Below are 18,336 nucleotides of genomic sequence, written 5' to 3'. Positions count from 1 at the left end.
CTTTTCGTTTACGGCCGGTAATTGTTCTTGTTTTGGCGGTTCGATAATTCCATGTTTACTTCTCGTTACTGATGAAATTATGTATTTTTTTACAAAATTTCTTCTTCAAATATCGACTTACTGATTATGATTACAGATGTGGTTAAATTATTCAACCATATAAAAAATTAGGTATAAGTACAGATATCTGCGGTGCCCATTCGGTAGCCAATTTGGCCCACCGATCCGGGTGCATACGGCAGACGTGTCCCGCCGCTTAGCGGCTTTAACACGCACATCTAGAGCAAAGGCAGACCAAAAAAAGATGGCGGGATGACCTCGGCGCTTTTTGCAGCGACTGGCGGGAACATGCTCCAAACCGTAATGAGTGGCGGAAGAAAGGGGAGGCCTTTGCCCAGCAGTGGGACACAAAAAGCATCTAAAGTAACGAATCTGACTTCGCGTCCGAAGTATCTACCATTACTTATTATTAGCTTTACAAAAAGATATATGTATATCTATATGTAATGTTGAACAACACACAGTCTAACTGTGACTGAAGATACTTTTGAACAGGAACTGTAGTGATATATTTTGAAGAGTGTTCAAGGGCGGCAGATACTTTTGGACCATTGTTTCATTCGCTACTATAGATGGTCGGCCCGATTCGTTCTTTAAGATACGCTAAACATTTGCTAAAGAATCGATATGGATTAGATATGTCAGTGTTAAAAGTGACATTTCGTGAAACAAAAACGTCACTTTCGACATTGATATATCTAATCCATGTCGTATCTTTAGCAAATGTTTGACGTACGAGTATCTTAATGACTGCTGCTCCTATATCCGCGCGCAAAAAATTCGAACTGATTTTTCAATGGCTGGTTTTTAACACTTGAAGTTCCTAGACCTCGGAAAAGAACATATATATATATCTATATGGTTATATTCAACTGACACAAATGGATATCAAGAGCGAAATTAACTGCCATCAAACCGCTTCGCAGTATGGCAGTACTCTTCTAATGTAACACATATGTACCGTGTATTATGAGAATAAATGATTAAGAGGAATTCCTAGTTGTGATTTTTCCATACAAACGCTCTCGACTGTTTCCTCCCTGGATTTTTAACCTAGAGCAATGATTTTTTCAAATAAGATCAATATCATCAATATCTGTGCCGCTATGTTTTGCTTTTTTGGATTATTTTATTTTGAAGAAAATTACAGCGCCTCGAAAATCGCAAAAAACGGCTCAATTGAATTGGCTGTAAAAAAAGGCACAGTATACAAATATGACAACAAATATCCAAAAAATCAAAACATAGCGGCATAGATTATTTCTTCCTCTTGCAATTTCTAAAATTTCATAATGATTGGTTGCGTTTTGGAGGAGGAAACAGTCGAGAGCGAAACCTCGATTTTTGAGTTTTTTGCGTGTGAATTTCGGTCCGAGCTGCAGTTGTCCTTATCGCACGAATTGGAGGCGGAGACAGTTTCTAAATATACGTACACAGAAGGAATAGTGATGGGCATAACATCCTTATTAGGGATTGCTGAACCGGTACTGTTTTAAAGAACCGGGATTTCCCGGTACTTTCGGAACTGGTCTAATTATTTCATTATTTTAAATAAAACGACAGCATTTTGCGATTTGACCACCTTTCGTATTATAATTTAATAATCACATTTTCTTTTACTACGTATAATCTCAATAAACAAGGCATTTTTTTTAGAAATATTGTATTTCACATTGCTCACACTTGTGCGTCACAAGTAAAAGATAACTACATTGATGTTTGCCACTAGATAGCAAATTCAATGAAATTACATTGACGAGCTATGACGAGCATTGGCTAGCCGATATCAAAATAAGGGCCATTTTGAAATGCGGCGGTTCAACGATTAAGGTATGTTGGGTAAATACCGGATGCGGGTGAAGAACGTAGGACATTCATTTCTCCCTAATTTGGCTTTATTTTTTAATGTTGGCAACATTGTCTAAGGCGCCATTTCATTGCGCCTCGACTGCCAATCCGATCTTTACCTATTTCAAAAACAGCAGTGATTGTCAAACTTTAAATTTTCTTCAATTTACTTACGACCTACTTAATTATCACATTTATTGTTTTCCTGATCACACTTTCGTACCATTATTTTTATCCAGTACCACTACCAGCGCGACGGTAAATCAAAAGGAAGAGATTTTGGCAGTCTATTTTGTATGTTTGTATATTGTATGTGTATGTACACCTACTTACTGACAATGTAATTTTTTAATTTCCGCAACCCAAAGGTTGCCTGGAAGAGATCGCTTTTTAGCGATAAGACCGCTTGTTGTTTACCTGTGCTTATGTTTCTGTTTTCTTTTGTATCGTTTTCTTTTATTGAGGTGTGCAATAAAGAGTATTTATATTGTATAGGGATGATGATACATGTTGAATTGTATAACAAAATCGAGTAAAATAGATAGCAAATGAGCAATTTTTCGCAATAAAGTACCTACACATACGGATGCATATGTAGATGTGCACGCATACATACATAGCTAGTTTAGGATACAAAATAGAGATAGGGCTTCGAAATTAGTTTCCTTAAAATGCTTCAAGAGGGCTCTCTTTTCCTATATATTTACTTTACTCTTTACATGCGATCCTTACATTTTATAGAAAAAAAGATTGTATATCAACTATATATATACATAATTGAAAAATTATACTAACAAAATCGCAAATTTACTTATTTTCCATACTTCAAGATGGGCTCTCAGTGAGCTCAACGAGGGGTGGGAGGGCGTTAGGGTCGGCAACGCGCATGTAACTCCTCTGGAGTTGCAGGCGTACATAGGCTACGGATACTGCTTACCATCAGGCGGGCCGTATGCTTGTTTGCCACCGACGTAGTATAAAAAAAACCTTGACCTTTTTAAAGAACTACTTAGTCTTTTTGATTTCCAAGTTTGATTCTTATTTTTTTGGCGACCTTCATTAAAAATGACTGGACACGATTATTTTTTATTTTGATTTGTTCCTCCTACTTAAGTACTTAATATCTTCCAGTACATTCCTTTCAATAAACAATACATTTACACTTTCACTAAACCTGTATAGTTCACGAGATCTTAAATTGTCAAAACTTCGAAACCTATCTATTATTTTAGTGGTTTTTCTTACTTTATTACTTCGGGTAAACCTTACAATAAGAGGTTTCTTAGCACATTGTTTACTTATCAAATTGCCTTATGACATAGGTATCAAAGTTTGAGAGCCATAATTTTACCAATTTTTGTATTCAGGGTTAAGATCGGATACAAAAATACGAAAAAAAAAACTTTCGTTGACAACTTTTAAGTTTGTAATTATTGGTGGCTGTAATGTAATTTATATACATTGGAGAAGGGTAGACACCGGACCTATTTCTTTGTGATACCTTATTCTCTTTCCATTAGAAGCAACTTTTTTTCACCATCCGATGTTCTCCCTTGATGGCAAAACACTCGTTACTCTAAAAAAAAGTATGTCTTATCTTTACACACTACACAGGTACAAAACTGAAACCGTTCTATATTGAAGATAACCAAAATTCAGGCCGAATCTACGGTTATTCGCTCCGTACTTCAAGAATCTGTCACGTGCTGAGATCTCGAAAAAACATTTTCTCACGAGTTCTCTGAATTGGTCCCAAAATTGTCCGGCATTATCCCAACATACTTTACCCAGATTGTCATTGCGATACGTTCATCAATAAGGTGGCCCAAGTTTTGTCCCATCGTACTACAAGTTAAATAGATTGTAGTTTAACCATATATTACCTACTTACAAAAACGGATAGGTACAGTCAAGTGTAAAAATATGGGTGTACACATCTTACTCAAAAATATGTCCCATAGCATCTTATTCCAGTGTAATAAGAGCGTAGTACCATATTTATGAGACGATTCATTCGATACATATTTTTGCACTTGACTGTACGACGACGACCGAAGCAGGGACATCATTCTTTTTTGCAGTTTTTACCTATATGGTAATTAATAGATACATAAAAATGAAAAACAATATTATGTGATAACAACAAAAACAACTTGCGTCCCGACGTTGACCAGGATAAATTCCGTCTGGCTCGCGGGCGATGTCGACGGAACGAACGGCGCGCAATGAGCGAGCACTCGAGTCTCGCGTCTGTGTGCGCGCACTCACACTTAGATAGCTCCCGCTCCCGCCCACCGCAGCGCGACAGAAACATAGCTTCAAAAATTCGAGATTTGAAAAGTTGCTCAGCTAGGAATTGCTCTTAATAATAATACATCTGCAGTTAATCGAGATTCCTAAAGTTGTGACTTCTAATGTGGCTGGCTCTTCTCAAGTTTGCTGACCAAATGATACTGATATTAAAATCAAACAGGTCTCTTTTATCATACTTAATCATAAAGCACTTTCTCATACTGCGCGTTGGAATTTAATTTTTATTTAAGTATCGACCTTTTTAACGTAGAATCATCTATTGCATAGATTACTGAATATTGACCGAATATATCCGATTGTCTTAATTATTTCTCGGAATCTTTAACTTGAACCACCTTTTATTTGAGCCATTTTATAGTAGTACACTACACATTTTTTTTGTACTTAGAATTACAAGCTCTTTCGATCTTAACATGAGAAAGAATACCAAGGTTTTTAATTCTATTCCGTTACCATTTTTCACAGACTTAGTATGACAATAACGGAATGGAAGTTATGAAAAATGTATGGACATTTTGGGACACTTTTTCTCTTATTAGGATTGAAATAGCTTGTGATTTTGAGTGAAAATAACATAAAATTACTGAATCAAAGTGTAGTGTATAACGTACAAATTTGAATAACTTAGCCCATTTGTGAGTCGCGACGGGAACGTTCTGCTGACCCATGCAATGTACATGTACAATTGTACAGGTATAGTTTAGGTATTTATAGCTGCATCCTGCCGATGCGTGCCATATGCGACATATATGCGCGTGCGATTATGCGCGGACTACTTTACGTCAAGTGTTGCCGGCGATACGTTCGTTTTGTCGAACTAAGTACGAGTACGTACATACTATTTTTTTTAATTCAAATATGTGCATTTCAATTATTTTATCTATAAAATCAGTTTTTTTATTTGGTCTACTTTTTTTTATTCAGTTTGATAATAGTGATTTGCACGGATAAGAACAGAAAAACTGACAAAAGCTAAAGGTTATGTAAAGAAAATTATTAAAATTGAACCCAATATTACTTTTTATCCTGATTTTTAATCATTTTCTAATGATTGCCGAAAGTAAGCTTTTTGATTTATCTAATATCTATCCGTTTTTGATCTTTCATTTACTTTTTTTAGGGTTCCGTACCCAAAGGGTAAAACGGGACCCTATTATTAAGACTCCGCTGTCCGTCCGTCCGTCCGTCCGTCCGTCTGTCCGACTGTCACCAGGCTGTATCTCATGAACCTTGATAGTTAGACAGTGTGCTGCTATAACAACAACTACTAAAAAACATAATAAAATAAATACTTAATGGGGCTTCATAAAACAAACGTCATCTTTTGCCGTTTTATAGATAATGATACGGGAGCCCTTCGTGCGCGAGTCCGACTCACACTTGGCCGATTTTTTATGTATACACTTTCCGCCGTATCAGCTTACGGTCTTGCATCGTGCAATATATTTAAACCAGTATAATAACTCCTCAATTAAAAAAAAAATATATCTGATTAATTATAAATTGAAATAGATGTCATATACTAAAGGAAAAATGCCAAAGTTTTGAAAACATTCGTGACTAAATGTCTGCGTGATATCTCACACTAATAGGTACATACATTATAATTATATATATGTATGTTTATTTATATATATTGAATATGTATATATGTAGGTATATTTAAAATATATATTTGTGTAAGTATAGTATCATAGTAGTCTCGACTTGTGTCTATTTCCATATCAACTATTTACAATCCTGCACCAAACTATTTCTGTTTAGCCCAATGTTTGACTGGTAGAGAATGCCTCTAGGCGTTAAGTCTGCCATTTGTACTCTTTTTGTAAATTTGTGCAATAAAGTTTAAACAAACAAACAAGCAAAGTCCTCCAGTGGCGGAGGCCGAATAAAAAAACACAAATCAATATATTTAAGAAAATTAATTAATAATTTGATTTGTTCACAAATGTCAATATTATGCTAATATACACTGTTACCCCCTTATTCATAAACGTCTACTAAAGTTGACAAGCCTCTAATAATCGTTTGTCCCTTTCTGACGTATTGTTATGATGAAAAGGGACAAACGATTATTAGCGGCTTGTCAACCTTAGTAGACGTTTATGAATAAGGGGGTTAGATATTTGACTTAATGTAGGTGTTTCCGATTCAACTTCAAGTGGATATTATGCACATGAAATAAAAGTTGCTGTACATTACTTTGAAAATACATTCGACATCCGAACCCATTCTAATACCAAATATACCAATCGTCAGTTATGATATCGAACACGCAGGCCACTCAACCCTTTGTTTACTTAACAAAGTTATTGCCTCGTGTCGTGTTTATTTGCACTTAAACGTTACACAGAAACTGTATATACTTATATACTACAGTTTGTGCTTACATAACCAGGAATAAAGGGGTCATGCGAATCACTATTGAAATCTCTGCAACCTGTAACCGCATATCATCAGGTGGGGAAGTACATCCACCTTACAGAAAACCGCAGCCAAATAACACTAGACCCTACTCATAGTGTTGTGTTCCTGCCGGTGAGTAAGATTGCCAGAGCTCAACGAGGGGGGGCGGGTTTAGGGTCGGCAACGCGCACGTAACTCCTCTGGAGTTGCAGGCGGACATAGGCTACGGAGACTGCTTACCATCAGGCGGGCCGTATGCTTGTTTGCCACCGACGTAGTATAAAAAAAAATCATCAGGTGAAGCGTACGCATTTACGCAAGCACTAGTTTTACAAAGCGACTGCCACTGGACCCTCCAACTCCCTCTTGGGACTAGTCCGGTTTCCTCACAATACTTTACTGAAAAGCAATTGGTAAGTATACTACATATTAAATAAAATAGTATACTGATAGTATTTCGTTTAAAGTTCCATAGAACTCATTGGCACGAGCATTTTTGCCACTGCAATCTTTTTACTGTTCATAATATTTTCACCGTGTCAACGCCATATGCGAGGCATGTGCAAGCATGTTAAAAATCCGAAAGCACTGGACCCCCGCGATACAGCTCAGCACATGTCGTTTTGCGGACCGAGGTGGCCGTGACGTCATCTTCTGATGCAAACCGGGGCCTATACGAAAGGTTTTGTTGGAAACTCTTAATTTCGGTTTAGGTGATTCTGGTATCTCATTTTGTATATAAGTACTATACATACACGCGCTTATATAGCTACCTATTTACGCGCAATCGACTCTCTTACTCCAGTTTGACAGTAGAAATATGGTCTGGTACTGTCAGCAATACTATTCGCTTAGCACCTTTGCATACAAACGTCTATGCAGGTGGGGTAACTTTTCTCTACAGCTGACTGTACATTATGCGGTAGTTTTAGTTATCAAAGTTAACATTTGACAATTCATTTAATATAAAACTTGCTCGGTCTGTCAAACTCATCATCTTCTTTGAATAAGTTCTTTATTTAAATGATGTTTTTCATGTAAGTACTGCACATGCTACATCTTGTATACTTATAAATTATAATTTCTTCTTAAAGTTCGAAACCCTCCGGTTTGTTTCAACCACCAAACTACGGTACCAAATGTCTGGTTACCTGAAACCCTTTGATAACAGGTACAATACTAAATCCTTTTTTTTTTTTTGCCGACTTAAAAGGTTTTTTTGGTATTTAAGTAACTTAAGGCCTACCACGTTAAGATAACAATAACGTCTTATGTTTGAATACCTAATCGGTCCGTGCGTAACTGTGTATTCCCATTTTCCTCTAATAAAAAAATTGCAGAAAAAAATATATAATTCCCTACGGAGCTATATAGCTTTCTTTTAATATTTTTGTTTGTTTAAAAATATTTAATTTATTAGCCGTTCACACAAAATGTTCAATCGTGGCTGAATGCAGAAGCCTAACCTGTCAAGGAATGACAATATGGCGGACAAATGTTTGAAATGTCACCGTATTCTATCATTATTTCGCTTAAAATTTAGTTTTTTCTTCGCAAGAGTGATAAAAAACAGTGTGTGTAATTTCGGGAGTAAGAATATTGTAAACTCAAGTCTTTAATTCCCTCCAGCCTGCGGCTGTCGGAAATTATAGACCTCGGTTGCAATTTCTCGCTTACCCCCTTCGTTGCACAATGTGCTATTCAATCAAATGTATTATAGGTACGTATTTTTCTATATGTCAAATGTTTTTTTTATTTGTTACAGGTAAGTTCCGTATTCCTGTGTATCGCAGTTTACAACCTAACACGGTACGGTGTACAAAATCGTGTACAACTACTAAGGTAGTAAAGTAAATACATTAAAGGTTCATTTATCACGAATATTTGTTCCTGAGTCATGGGTGTTTTATATGTATTTAAGTGGTTATACAAGGTGTAATAAAAATAGTGGGGATCCGTTTAGTAAGTAGGACGAAAAAAATGTACGCGATTTTTTTTTCTATGGGACTGCACGTCCAAGCGGTCCAAGTCAACCAATTCTCCATACAAAGGCCAAAACATTTCGCGTCATAATTTTTTTTCTATTTTTCCTAATCAGTACACGATACTTACATTTTTTTTACACCTTGTATATCATTTTCTAAGTACCCACAACACAAGCCTTATTGCGCTTACTGTGGGACTTAGTTGTGTTGTAATGTCCTATAATATTTATATCATTAAACTTTATTGTGTACTGTTTTTATTAGGGTTCCGTAGTCAACCTTATTCAGCAGTAGCAGTAGCACTGCAGCTGGAGCATTTTAATAGTACATTACGATACAAGTGCGAAAAATAAGAAATTCGAAAACGAGTGGCGATAAATTAAAACACGACCGAAAGGAGTGTTTTAAATCGACACGAGTTGCGAATTACCTATTCGCACATGTTTCGTACAACGTTTTACAGTACATATGGCCCTTTAAATGTTCGACACAGTAACGTAATATGCTAATTTTCGCACTAGTGCGGTAAAGTAGCACCATATGTACTGTAAAATATATTTTCAACAAAAGGGTAGGCAAAGGTCTCTGATTTCCACTTGTTACAATCTGGTTACTTTTTATTTCCCTTTCATAACAGTCATCACATAAGTCTGTTTAGGGGTACTCTTGGTCTGACCTTTTTGTAATAGTCTCACCTACATGGTTTTCCATTATTTGCCCAGAGGTCAGGGCTACGGAGTATCCTTTTATTGTTTTATGGTTGAGTCACACCTGCGCTGTTCGGCGGCGTTACTCAATCCAGTTTCGTTGACTAGACGGTCATTAAAGGTGTTTCCTAGAAAATTACCGGTTTCAACTCGTTTAGGCTGATATCAGAAATCAGAATTGTCAGTTGTTCGGAGAAACATGAGAACTTTGAAAAATAGTTATCTCACTTAATACTTGCAACTTGCAAGCCTCGCCGGGTATCTCGCTCGAACCAATGTTTATTAGTACGCGAGCGAGATTCACGAGCGGATAATAACAACTTAACAGAAAAAGGACATCATTTCGACGACCGGTCTGGCCTATTGGGTGACCCTGCATAGAAGCCGATGGTCCTGGGTTCGAATCCGGATAAGCATTTATTTGTGTGATGAGCACAGATATTTGTCAATCATAAACTCATAGGCTAAGCGCTGGTGGCCTAGCGGTAAGAGCGTGCGACTTGCAATCCGTAGGACGCGGGTTCGAAGTTCGAACCCCGACTCGTACCAATGAGTTTTTCGGAACTTATGTACGAAATATCATTTGATACTATACTAGTCGCTTTTCGGTGAAGGAAAACATCGTGAGGAAACCGGATTAATCCCAACAAGGCCTAGTTTACCCTCTGGGTTGGAAGGTCAAATGGCAGTCGCTTTCGTAAAAACTAGTGCCTATGCCAAATCTTGGGATTAGTTGTCAAGCGGACTCCAGGCTCCCATGAGCCGTGGCAAAATACCGGGACAACGCGAGGAAGAAGAAGAAGAGTCATAGACTCGTACATGTATTTAAATATTTGTATATTATATATATCGTTATTTGAACAACACAAGCCTTTTTAGCTTACCGCGGGGCTTAGTCAAGGTATGTCTGTAAGACTGATCCTGTAAGAATTTGTTAGATCGAATCTAAAATCTAACTAACGCATGAAAACAAACTTTATTAGTAAATTATCTAACAATTTCCTAAACGTGTTACATAAAGATTTCGGACCAAAAAATAGATTATTGATGACTTCGTTGGCTGGTCCAACGTAGTCCCAATAACAGAACTGCCGCAAAAACAATCCACAATGTCCCGAAATGTCCCTCGGACAATAGCAAACTTCTATTGACAATTACTGCTCACCAACTTTCTCATCCAAGTCTTATTTCCCGCGCGTACCATATCCCTATTACGAGACTATTGTGATACGTCAGTTTTCTCCCGAGGGGCCTAGATTGAAATTATATAAAGGTCGCGTTGACGGACAAACGTAAGTAGCTGAGTTTAGGGGCCAAAAATGTTGAAGACGCTATTCGTAAGATATCGGCAAAAATTATATTTAAAATTTTTGTGCTTACCAGAATTTATAAAACGCATTGTATCATTATCTGACTGTATGATAAGACGGAATACACATACCTATTAATATATAGGTCAAAGCGGTGTACAGAACTCGATTTACATTAGAAGAAAAAAAAACCTGATCCTGCAACTGGTGTAAATAATGTAAGCGGAACTAGTTTTGCTTTGTCCTCTGAATATATGTGACGTCACGCCATGGTTATTGAATCTAATTGCAAATTAAAATATCGATTTATTATTCTCTGAAAAACTATTTACACATTAGCAATTAAAATAAAATATGAATAACATATTTTATTTATGTATAATTCATCAGCAGTTCCTATACATAAAATCAATTAACAACATAACAATACGTTAATCACACCCACACACACACACGACATGCACACATGTGCCCGTGCATGTGTGTGGCGGCAGCTGCAAAACTCGAATCCCGCCGCCCGCGGTTCCCAAACTTTTATTATTAACTGCAAGGAATACGATGAATTGTGACTTGTGTTTTCTGTTGCTTTGAATTTACTGCAACTGTTGCGATCGTTTTATTAATGTAAAAAATCATGTTGCTTTTTAATGCGTGTTGTTTATAGAAGATTAATGTGTTCAATTTAGAATATTGAAACTTTATATTTAAGGGACAAGGATAACAGAAATTTTGTGTATATTTATCTATTGTACCTATGATCTACTCAGTTATAAGAACGTAAATATACACCGTGCTTAACAGATATAATTCTACTTAGACGCGCTTTGGAAAGATACGTACTTAATTCGCAATATAAGTGCAATAAATAGTTACACATCTCTAGACTACGTCGACTTATCTATCAGATTACGGCCTTGAACATAACACGTTGCAAAAACGAAACCCTACAAACGTGGAATGACAATAGCAAAACTATGTATTCTGCGGCCGCAGCCAATAACACGTTGGCAAAGATTTACAAATTCACCCGGCGACTCCGACTGTCAGTGTCGTGTCGGTTTGAGGTTTGCCACAGTAAAAAATATACACCGTAGGCTCGAACACATCGACTTTGTCTATAGATTTCTATGTAAGATTGGAGTATAAAAAGTTATATAACACATGTAGGTAGAACTGTTTTTATTGTTTTTGTTTTGTAATTTATTACTTTGCGTGAAGATGAATTGAAATTGAAAAATGAAATATCATAGTTTTGGTTGAATATAATTATTTTTCTCTATAATTTAGTTTTTACTAAGTGTCAGTTTAGCTGTGAAATATACCAGAAGTGTAGAGTCAGACCGAGCTAAGCTGACAGGGATTTTGATAGTCCAGCCGGTGCAAGTGTTAAGTAAACGTCATAATTTTCATTGAAGTGTGACGTTTAAAATAACACTTACACAGACTTGGCTATCAAAATCGCTGCAAACTAAGCTTGGTCTGTCTCTACCACTATGTTCAAAAATAATACAATATACTGACTACTATTTTAGGCAAGCTATATTAATGAGGAGCCTCTGGCAACCGTATAGAAGTGACAATGTCCCTTACGTGATGCGTCATTCACACACGCCCCCACAATAAGGGCTAAGTAAATAAAAACCTGACTAAAGGCGTAATGAGATATTCATTCATAAACACAATGTAATCGTAGGAATAAACAGATTATTCCGAAAATGTTCTATACTTTCCGAGAATGTCTTCGACCATTAAATATTGAGGTCGACAAACCCAACAATCACCACGTGTACGCAAATCCGTGTCATTTACCTGTTTTATACGTTAACAAAAACAATTAAACATTCTAGGTAACTCAACATGGAGAAACAAAATAATTGGTGGGAGGCTTATTTGGCGTTAAAGTCAGTCTAAATATGAATAACAGACTGATTACATCATAATCTAAATCACTACCTTATACCATAACTAGCCGCAACATTGAATATAATCGGCACGACGACATTCGTTTAAAGTGAATAAAACTAAAAAAAAAACACGTCCATAAACTTTAATCTGTATACGAAGTAGAATAACTCCTCGGTACAATGAACGCGGGCCGATTACCTTGAGAACTTGTATGCGAGATCTTTACTAAAACAAAAAAATAAGTACGTTATTATAACCGATACGAAAATAGCAATGGACTACAATATCTTCGCCGGCCCGACAAGTCAACGTGCGTAGAGCAAAACAAAAAAACTAATTTCCCTTAAAATTATGCGTAGGTACAAAAAAGTAATTAACACTTACACAAACAGATGTTTGAGAACCGTCCGTTTTCGGTAATATAACTAGTAGGGTACTTTTTGTTGTAGTCATCTCGTCCGTAACGTATGGGTGCCTTGCCTGCATTCTTTTTTCCAAAACTTGACCCCCTGTTTCAGTTATGATCCGACCGTTGCCGCGAACGGTTGTGCGCTCGGAATTCTAGTCAACGCCAAATTGTATTTCTAAGTTAGTGTCGTGTAGCTTAGTTTAGTTTTAATTGTGTAGTTTGAATTGTTTTTAAGATTAGAAGAAGAATTATTTGCTTTTAATGAACGGATTTGGATTGCTTTGGTGAGTGTTTGTTTTTCTTTGTCAACTACGCCGCGTGTGCCGCTTATAAAAATACAGGGTTTCATCTTGTGTAATACTTGATCTATCATTTTGTGATTTTATATATACGGTCTTAAAATTACCAAAATTAAGTAACGGTTATTTATAAATTTTAATTAAAATAGAACTTTATGAATGTTAGAACTTTAATTGAGAATTTTTCAAAGATAACTCCGCGGGACTTCCAAACAAGTTAGTCAAAGTTCGTTAGGTTAATTAAAATTTCCTAAATCCTACAGAAACATTATAGCCTTAAATTGGAATATTTTTAGTGTAAGAAATATAAGATTGCCTTCGATATTTCATTAGGCGCTACGCAAATTAAAATATCTTCAGAAAATAAACCTGGAATTTTAGTATTTAAGTACCACAAACATTGTAATCTCTTTTCGTTAACTGTTTGTTGATGATTTTCGTAATTGCTATGAACGAAATAGCTGGTACCTATATGTCTACTAAAAGATGTTTAACTGCATCGGTTTCTTGGTCTACCTGCTTTATGAAAGAATATTCGATAAAAGTATGTACTTCATGTGGTCATTTTTGTCAACGTATCTAAAATAGATTCTTTATTAGGTTAATTTGAAAATGAAGTAATTTTTCATCATTTACGCCTGATGCTATACGAAAACATTCTAAAGCTCCTACGTATAAAAGGTTTCTAATAACCTAAAGAAATGCTGAATTCCTTTTAAAAATATAACTCACTTTACCTTCCGTAACGAGAAACGTATTAGTTCGCCAGTCTGTGCGTATCTTTGAAACTGAACCTTCCAAAGTGATTGGCCGGGAGCTCTCAACAAATTACTTCGCCGGGTGTCTGTCTTTGTTCCGCCGCGGGTCGCTCTCAGAAAAAATACGACTTATTCGAGTATGACTAAACATTCTGAGGATCGGCTCTGCGTTTTAAGTTTTAAACAAGTATTCGTTTTAAGAAACGACTAGGGTTCGGTGAACAAAAAACCGTGTTGTGCTTCTACGGTTCCGTCTCCTATCATAGTTTTTTATACTCGTAAAGCTTTTTTGCCTTCTTATATAAGCTAAGTTATAGATTTGGAATGCGCGTATGTTTTGTTGATATATTAGAAACCTACTACGAAAAGAAAGAGCTACGTATTTGTATGTTTTGATGTGACATATATACTTTTTATCAAATTTCTATAAAGAAGCTACTGTATGTAATTGCATGATTTCTATAGTAATCTAAATTCTATTTCTATTTTTTTTCTTATTTAATGCAATTATGAGATGTAATGTTTTGAAAAGATGTGTCTCCTCCAATTGAGGGGGGATTTAAATCCACTCGAGTCAGAGGTGTAGGGTTAGAGCCGGTGTAGCTTTATTTGACGTTCATAAGCGCATTGTAATATGCCTACTTGAATAATAAAATATCTTTATCTTTATAAATCAGAATGCCTACTATTTTTATTTGTTCACAGGCATAAATAAGACTTTCGAAGCTTTTCGGTATAGAGAGGTATATGGGGTGGGTATGGGCACTGTGAATAACTCGCTTTGTGTGGAAGGGCACATCACAGCGGATGTCATTCCAGATCAGCAGAGCCCAACTGGGGAAGTACTACCTCCACTTTACAGAAAACCGCAGCCAAATAACAGTAAGAGTAAGGTTGCCAGAGCTCAACGAGGGTGCGGAATGTTAGGGTCGGTAACGCGCATGTAACCCCTCTGGACTTGCAGGCGTCCATGTCCACGGAGACTGCTTACCATCACGCGGGCCGCATCGAAATCGATTTATCCGATGGAGAGCGACGATGCCACAGACAGACAGACATTGGCGTCAAACATATCACACCCGTTTTGCGTCGGGGGTTAAAAAATAAATCTAATTACCTAGATAACGAAACTTAAAATTGAAATGAAGTAGTGAAGTAAGCATTCAAAGAAATGTAGCATTAAAACTAAACTTAGAATGACCAAAAAATATGTAAATGTAGGCCAGGTTGCGATACTAAGTGACCCGACAATACTGTTTCTAGATTCCATCTCAAAGCGTGCATCGAAATTAGTCCATCACTTACGGGTTAGGTAACTATGTAACTAAACGGTAATTGTTACTTTCAAATTTAGGTCTTATTAATATAAAGATAAGGTTTAATTTTAGCCGTCTTGAGTTTTTAAAAAGTCTCGGATCAAATGTTAAATAAAATGTTATGAAACCTACGCACTAGGATATTCCAATCGATCGCCGACCGCAGGTGAGAGTCCGCCTAAGCGTAATCTTCAACTATATAGATATAGGTGTTAGGAATCTTGAGGTCACGGTTATATGGTCCAAGTTGGACATTAGATTAGCGATGGGAATTGAACTTAGTCTGATGTGGCGCCTCATTAGAGTGAGTAAAAGGTGGCTTGGTAAAATCTGAACAGTAATGCAAGCCTTACTTGAATATACTGGCTTGGATGTAAGTCAAGGATAACATTAAAGATGTCTAAAACCTTTAGTTATTACTGTATTAGAAAAGGTGGAGAGTACAATTTTTACCGACAAAACCTTCAAGAACTACGATTATGAGTGGACAAGAAAACCTGAAATAAGCCATTTATATAGGACCTAATTAAAGTCCCAGGTCCCAGTGCGTGATACAGCTCCAATATTTGCTCAATTGAAAAACTGATGAAACAACAACATGTAAACGTTCAGAGCTTACTTAATAATTTAAAAAATCAAACCTATATTATAGAAAAAAAAATGCGTACAATTTTTTTTTACTACGTATATATTTTTATGATTTTTTTTTTGTTGTAAGCAGTTTATTTTCCTTGCGTACAACACTAAGAGGAATAAAAATTGACCTCTTTATTTAAAAATCATACAAAAAGACTCGTTTTCATTGTTCTCAAGTATATGTTGTCGTGACTCGTGGTTTCCGGCACGCTTATGGATATTTTCAACACATTAGCGCCATGCTTATTTTTATTAACTTTAAAGAGAAGTCCGGAAGAGGCCTATTACTTGGCTGGGATAAGCAGCTTGGGCCCTGGGGCCAGCCTGGCAAGCTGTATGGCCAATTAGGTATAACGTTACACACCGTGTTCTTTTTAGCTTGAGTTAATTTTGAGTATATTGTGTAACAGTACACCCGTACCATCACACCATTTTGTCAGTGCTTTAATTTTTTCTTAAGTTGATAACGTTTTTTTCTGATTTGTTTTTATTATTTCATTAAAATTTGTTTTACAATCACCCGAAGTTTGATATTCAGTACATATCATTTATAGTCGCTCTTGGAGACAAGAAAATACGAAAAATTATGTATTTTTATGGAAAGCAAAGTCCATTACACACTCTGTATGAATATATATTCTACTTGCTACTTACGAGTGCAGAACCCTGGAATGAGGATTTGTTTTTTTTTTTAATACTACGTCGGTGGCAAACAAGCATACGGCCTGCCTGATGGTAAGCAGTCTCCGTAGCCTATGTACACCTGCAACTCCAGAGGAGTTACATGCGCGTTGCCGACCCTAACCCCACCCCCCTCGTTGAGCTCTGGCAACCTTACCGGCAGGAACACAACACTATGAGTAGGGTCAAGTGTTATTTGGCTGCGGTTTTCTGTAAGGTGGAGGTACTTCCCCAGTTGGGCTCTGCTCTAGATCTGGAATGACATCTGCTGTGCTGTGCCCTACCACACAAGGCGAGATGACATTCACATTGCCCATACCTCTCTTTTGGACGTAGTTTAAGGACATACCCGGGTCCAAAACGACGTGGAATCCTCAAAATATATCTTATTTATTACAAATACCAAATCATCATTATTCTTCGTCCTTAATCCACGCCTACACGTCTTATTTTGAGTAAACAGAAAATGTATCGTATAATATGACAACGCCTTTAATCTTTGAACCCATAGACAATAGTATCACGTCCAAATCTATATGACCCGATTGTTTCAGTGTCGATGTCAAAATATCTATACACTTTTGCACCTTATTCCCCTCTAATAAGGCAACAATTACATTTAAATTTGTTGTCAACTATTATGATATGTGAACTTGTGAAGGTAATGTTGACTCATTTTAGCGATACAGTTTGTGATGAGTGCGAACGGGATGCGAGATAAGCTCGAAAGTTATACAGAATTTTGTTTGGGTATAGGTATAATGAGATTAGAATTTGGAGCATATGTAAGGAAGATTATTGTGCGTATTTATAGTCAATCTATGTGTAAATTTGACAACCCAAGCCTGAGATTATGCCAAGATTACTATGAACAATATATTGACGTTTGATTTCATGTAAACTCTTAATTATTGTCCAATCTGGCGGAAGAATACTTAACTCGTATCCATAATTAGATAAACTAATGTTTACGGGTGTGGCAGTACCTATGAAATGACATTGTTATGATATAAGTAGTTTACTTACGTTATAAGATTTATAAATTAAACCCACTTATTTACGTGGCTTTCTCATGCATACTTATGTCAGAATAAATGTTATGCATAATTCTAGATACGAGCTTGAGGACATCTCTCCGGTGCAAAAACTCATCAGCGATTGTATGAATAGTTCGTTAAAATTATATTGTATGGAAAGTTTGACAATTGTCTATGAGACAGTGCTGCCGTCGCCATGGTTATTCAATTCGTCGATTGTTCGTATGCAGTACAACCCACCCAGAATCTAACAAGTACTATGACTCATACATTTATTTTATGTACTAAAATACCTATATAATTGTCAACCAGGGAACAAATCACATAATATATTTCTTTTCTTCCGTTGTTTATGACATCGTTTTGAGTTTACCTAAATAAGGTTAAACACGATGTATGATAGTAAATAATTGCAACATGTGATTATTATATATAAAACTCGCAACGTTTTGCGGTGCATAAAAAATATGTAAATGTATTCTTTTTTTATGAATGTAAAAAATATACGCCATAAATTTAGTGACGCCGTTCAATCGAACCACATGGAAATTGAAATACTTGCATTTAAATTATAGAGTTTGAAACAGTCTTATCCAAATAGCCCCACGTGATTACATTATAAACACAATTCACATGTTTTGTGTACACATGTCGTAGTATTTGTAT

The 18,336-nt window shown here is 36.3% G+C and overlaps 1 protein-coding gene across 7 annotated transcripts in view; it reads left to right on the top strand.

Moving 5' to 3' along the window:
* LOC133524884 (brain tumor protein) overlaps nt 1–18,336 on the top strand; it is a 518,368-nt gene that overhangs the window by 426,126 nt on the left and 73,906 nt on the right. Inside the window, exon 1 of one of the 7 annotated variants that reach the window (XM_061861030.1) lies at nt 12,791–13,227. The exons of the other annotated variants lie outside the window; for them this stretch is intronic. Coding sequence (XP_061717014.1) covers nt 13,205–13,227 — 23 coding nt within the window. The 5' untranslated portion in view covers nt 12,791–13,204. Of the gene's footprint in view, nt 1–12,790; nt 13,228–18,336 lie in introns of those variants that run through there. 7 annotated transcript variants of the gene reach the window in all.

This window comes from Cydia pomonella, chromosome 14, assembly GCF_033807575.1.
Source record: "Cydia pomonella isolate Wapato2018A chromosome 14, ilCydPomo1, whole genome shotgun sequence".
Lineage (NCBI taxonomy): Eukaryota > Metazoa > Arthropoda > Insecta > Lepidoptera > Tortricidae > Cydia > Cydia pomonella.
Note: the sequence above shows the minus strand (reverse complement) of the source record. Positions and strands in the feature narration are given on the sequence as shown.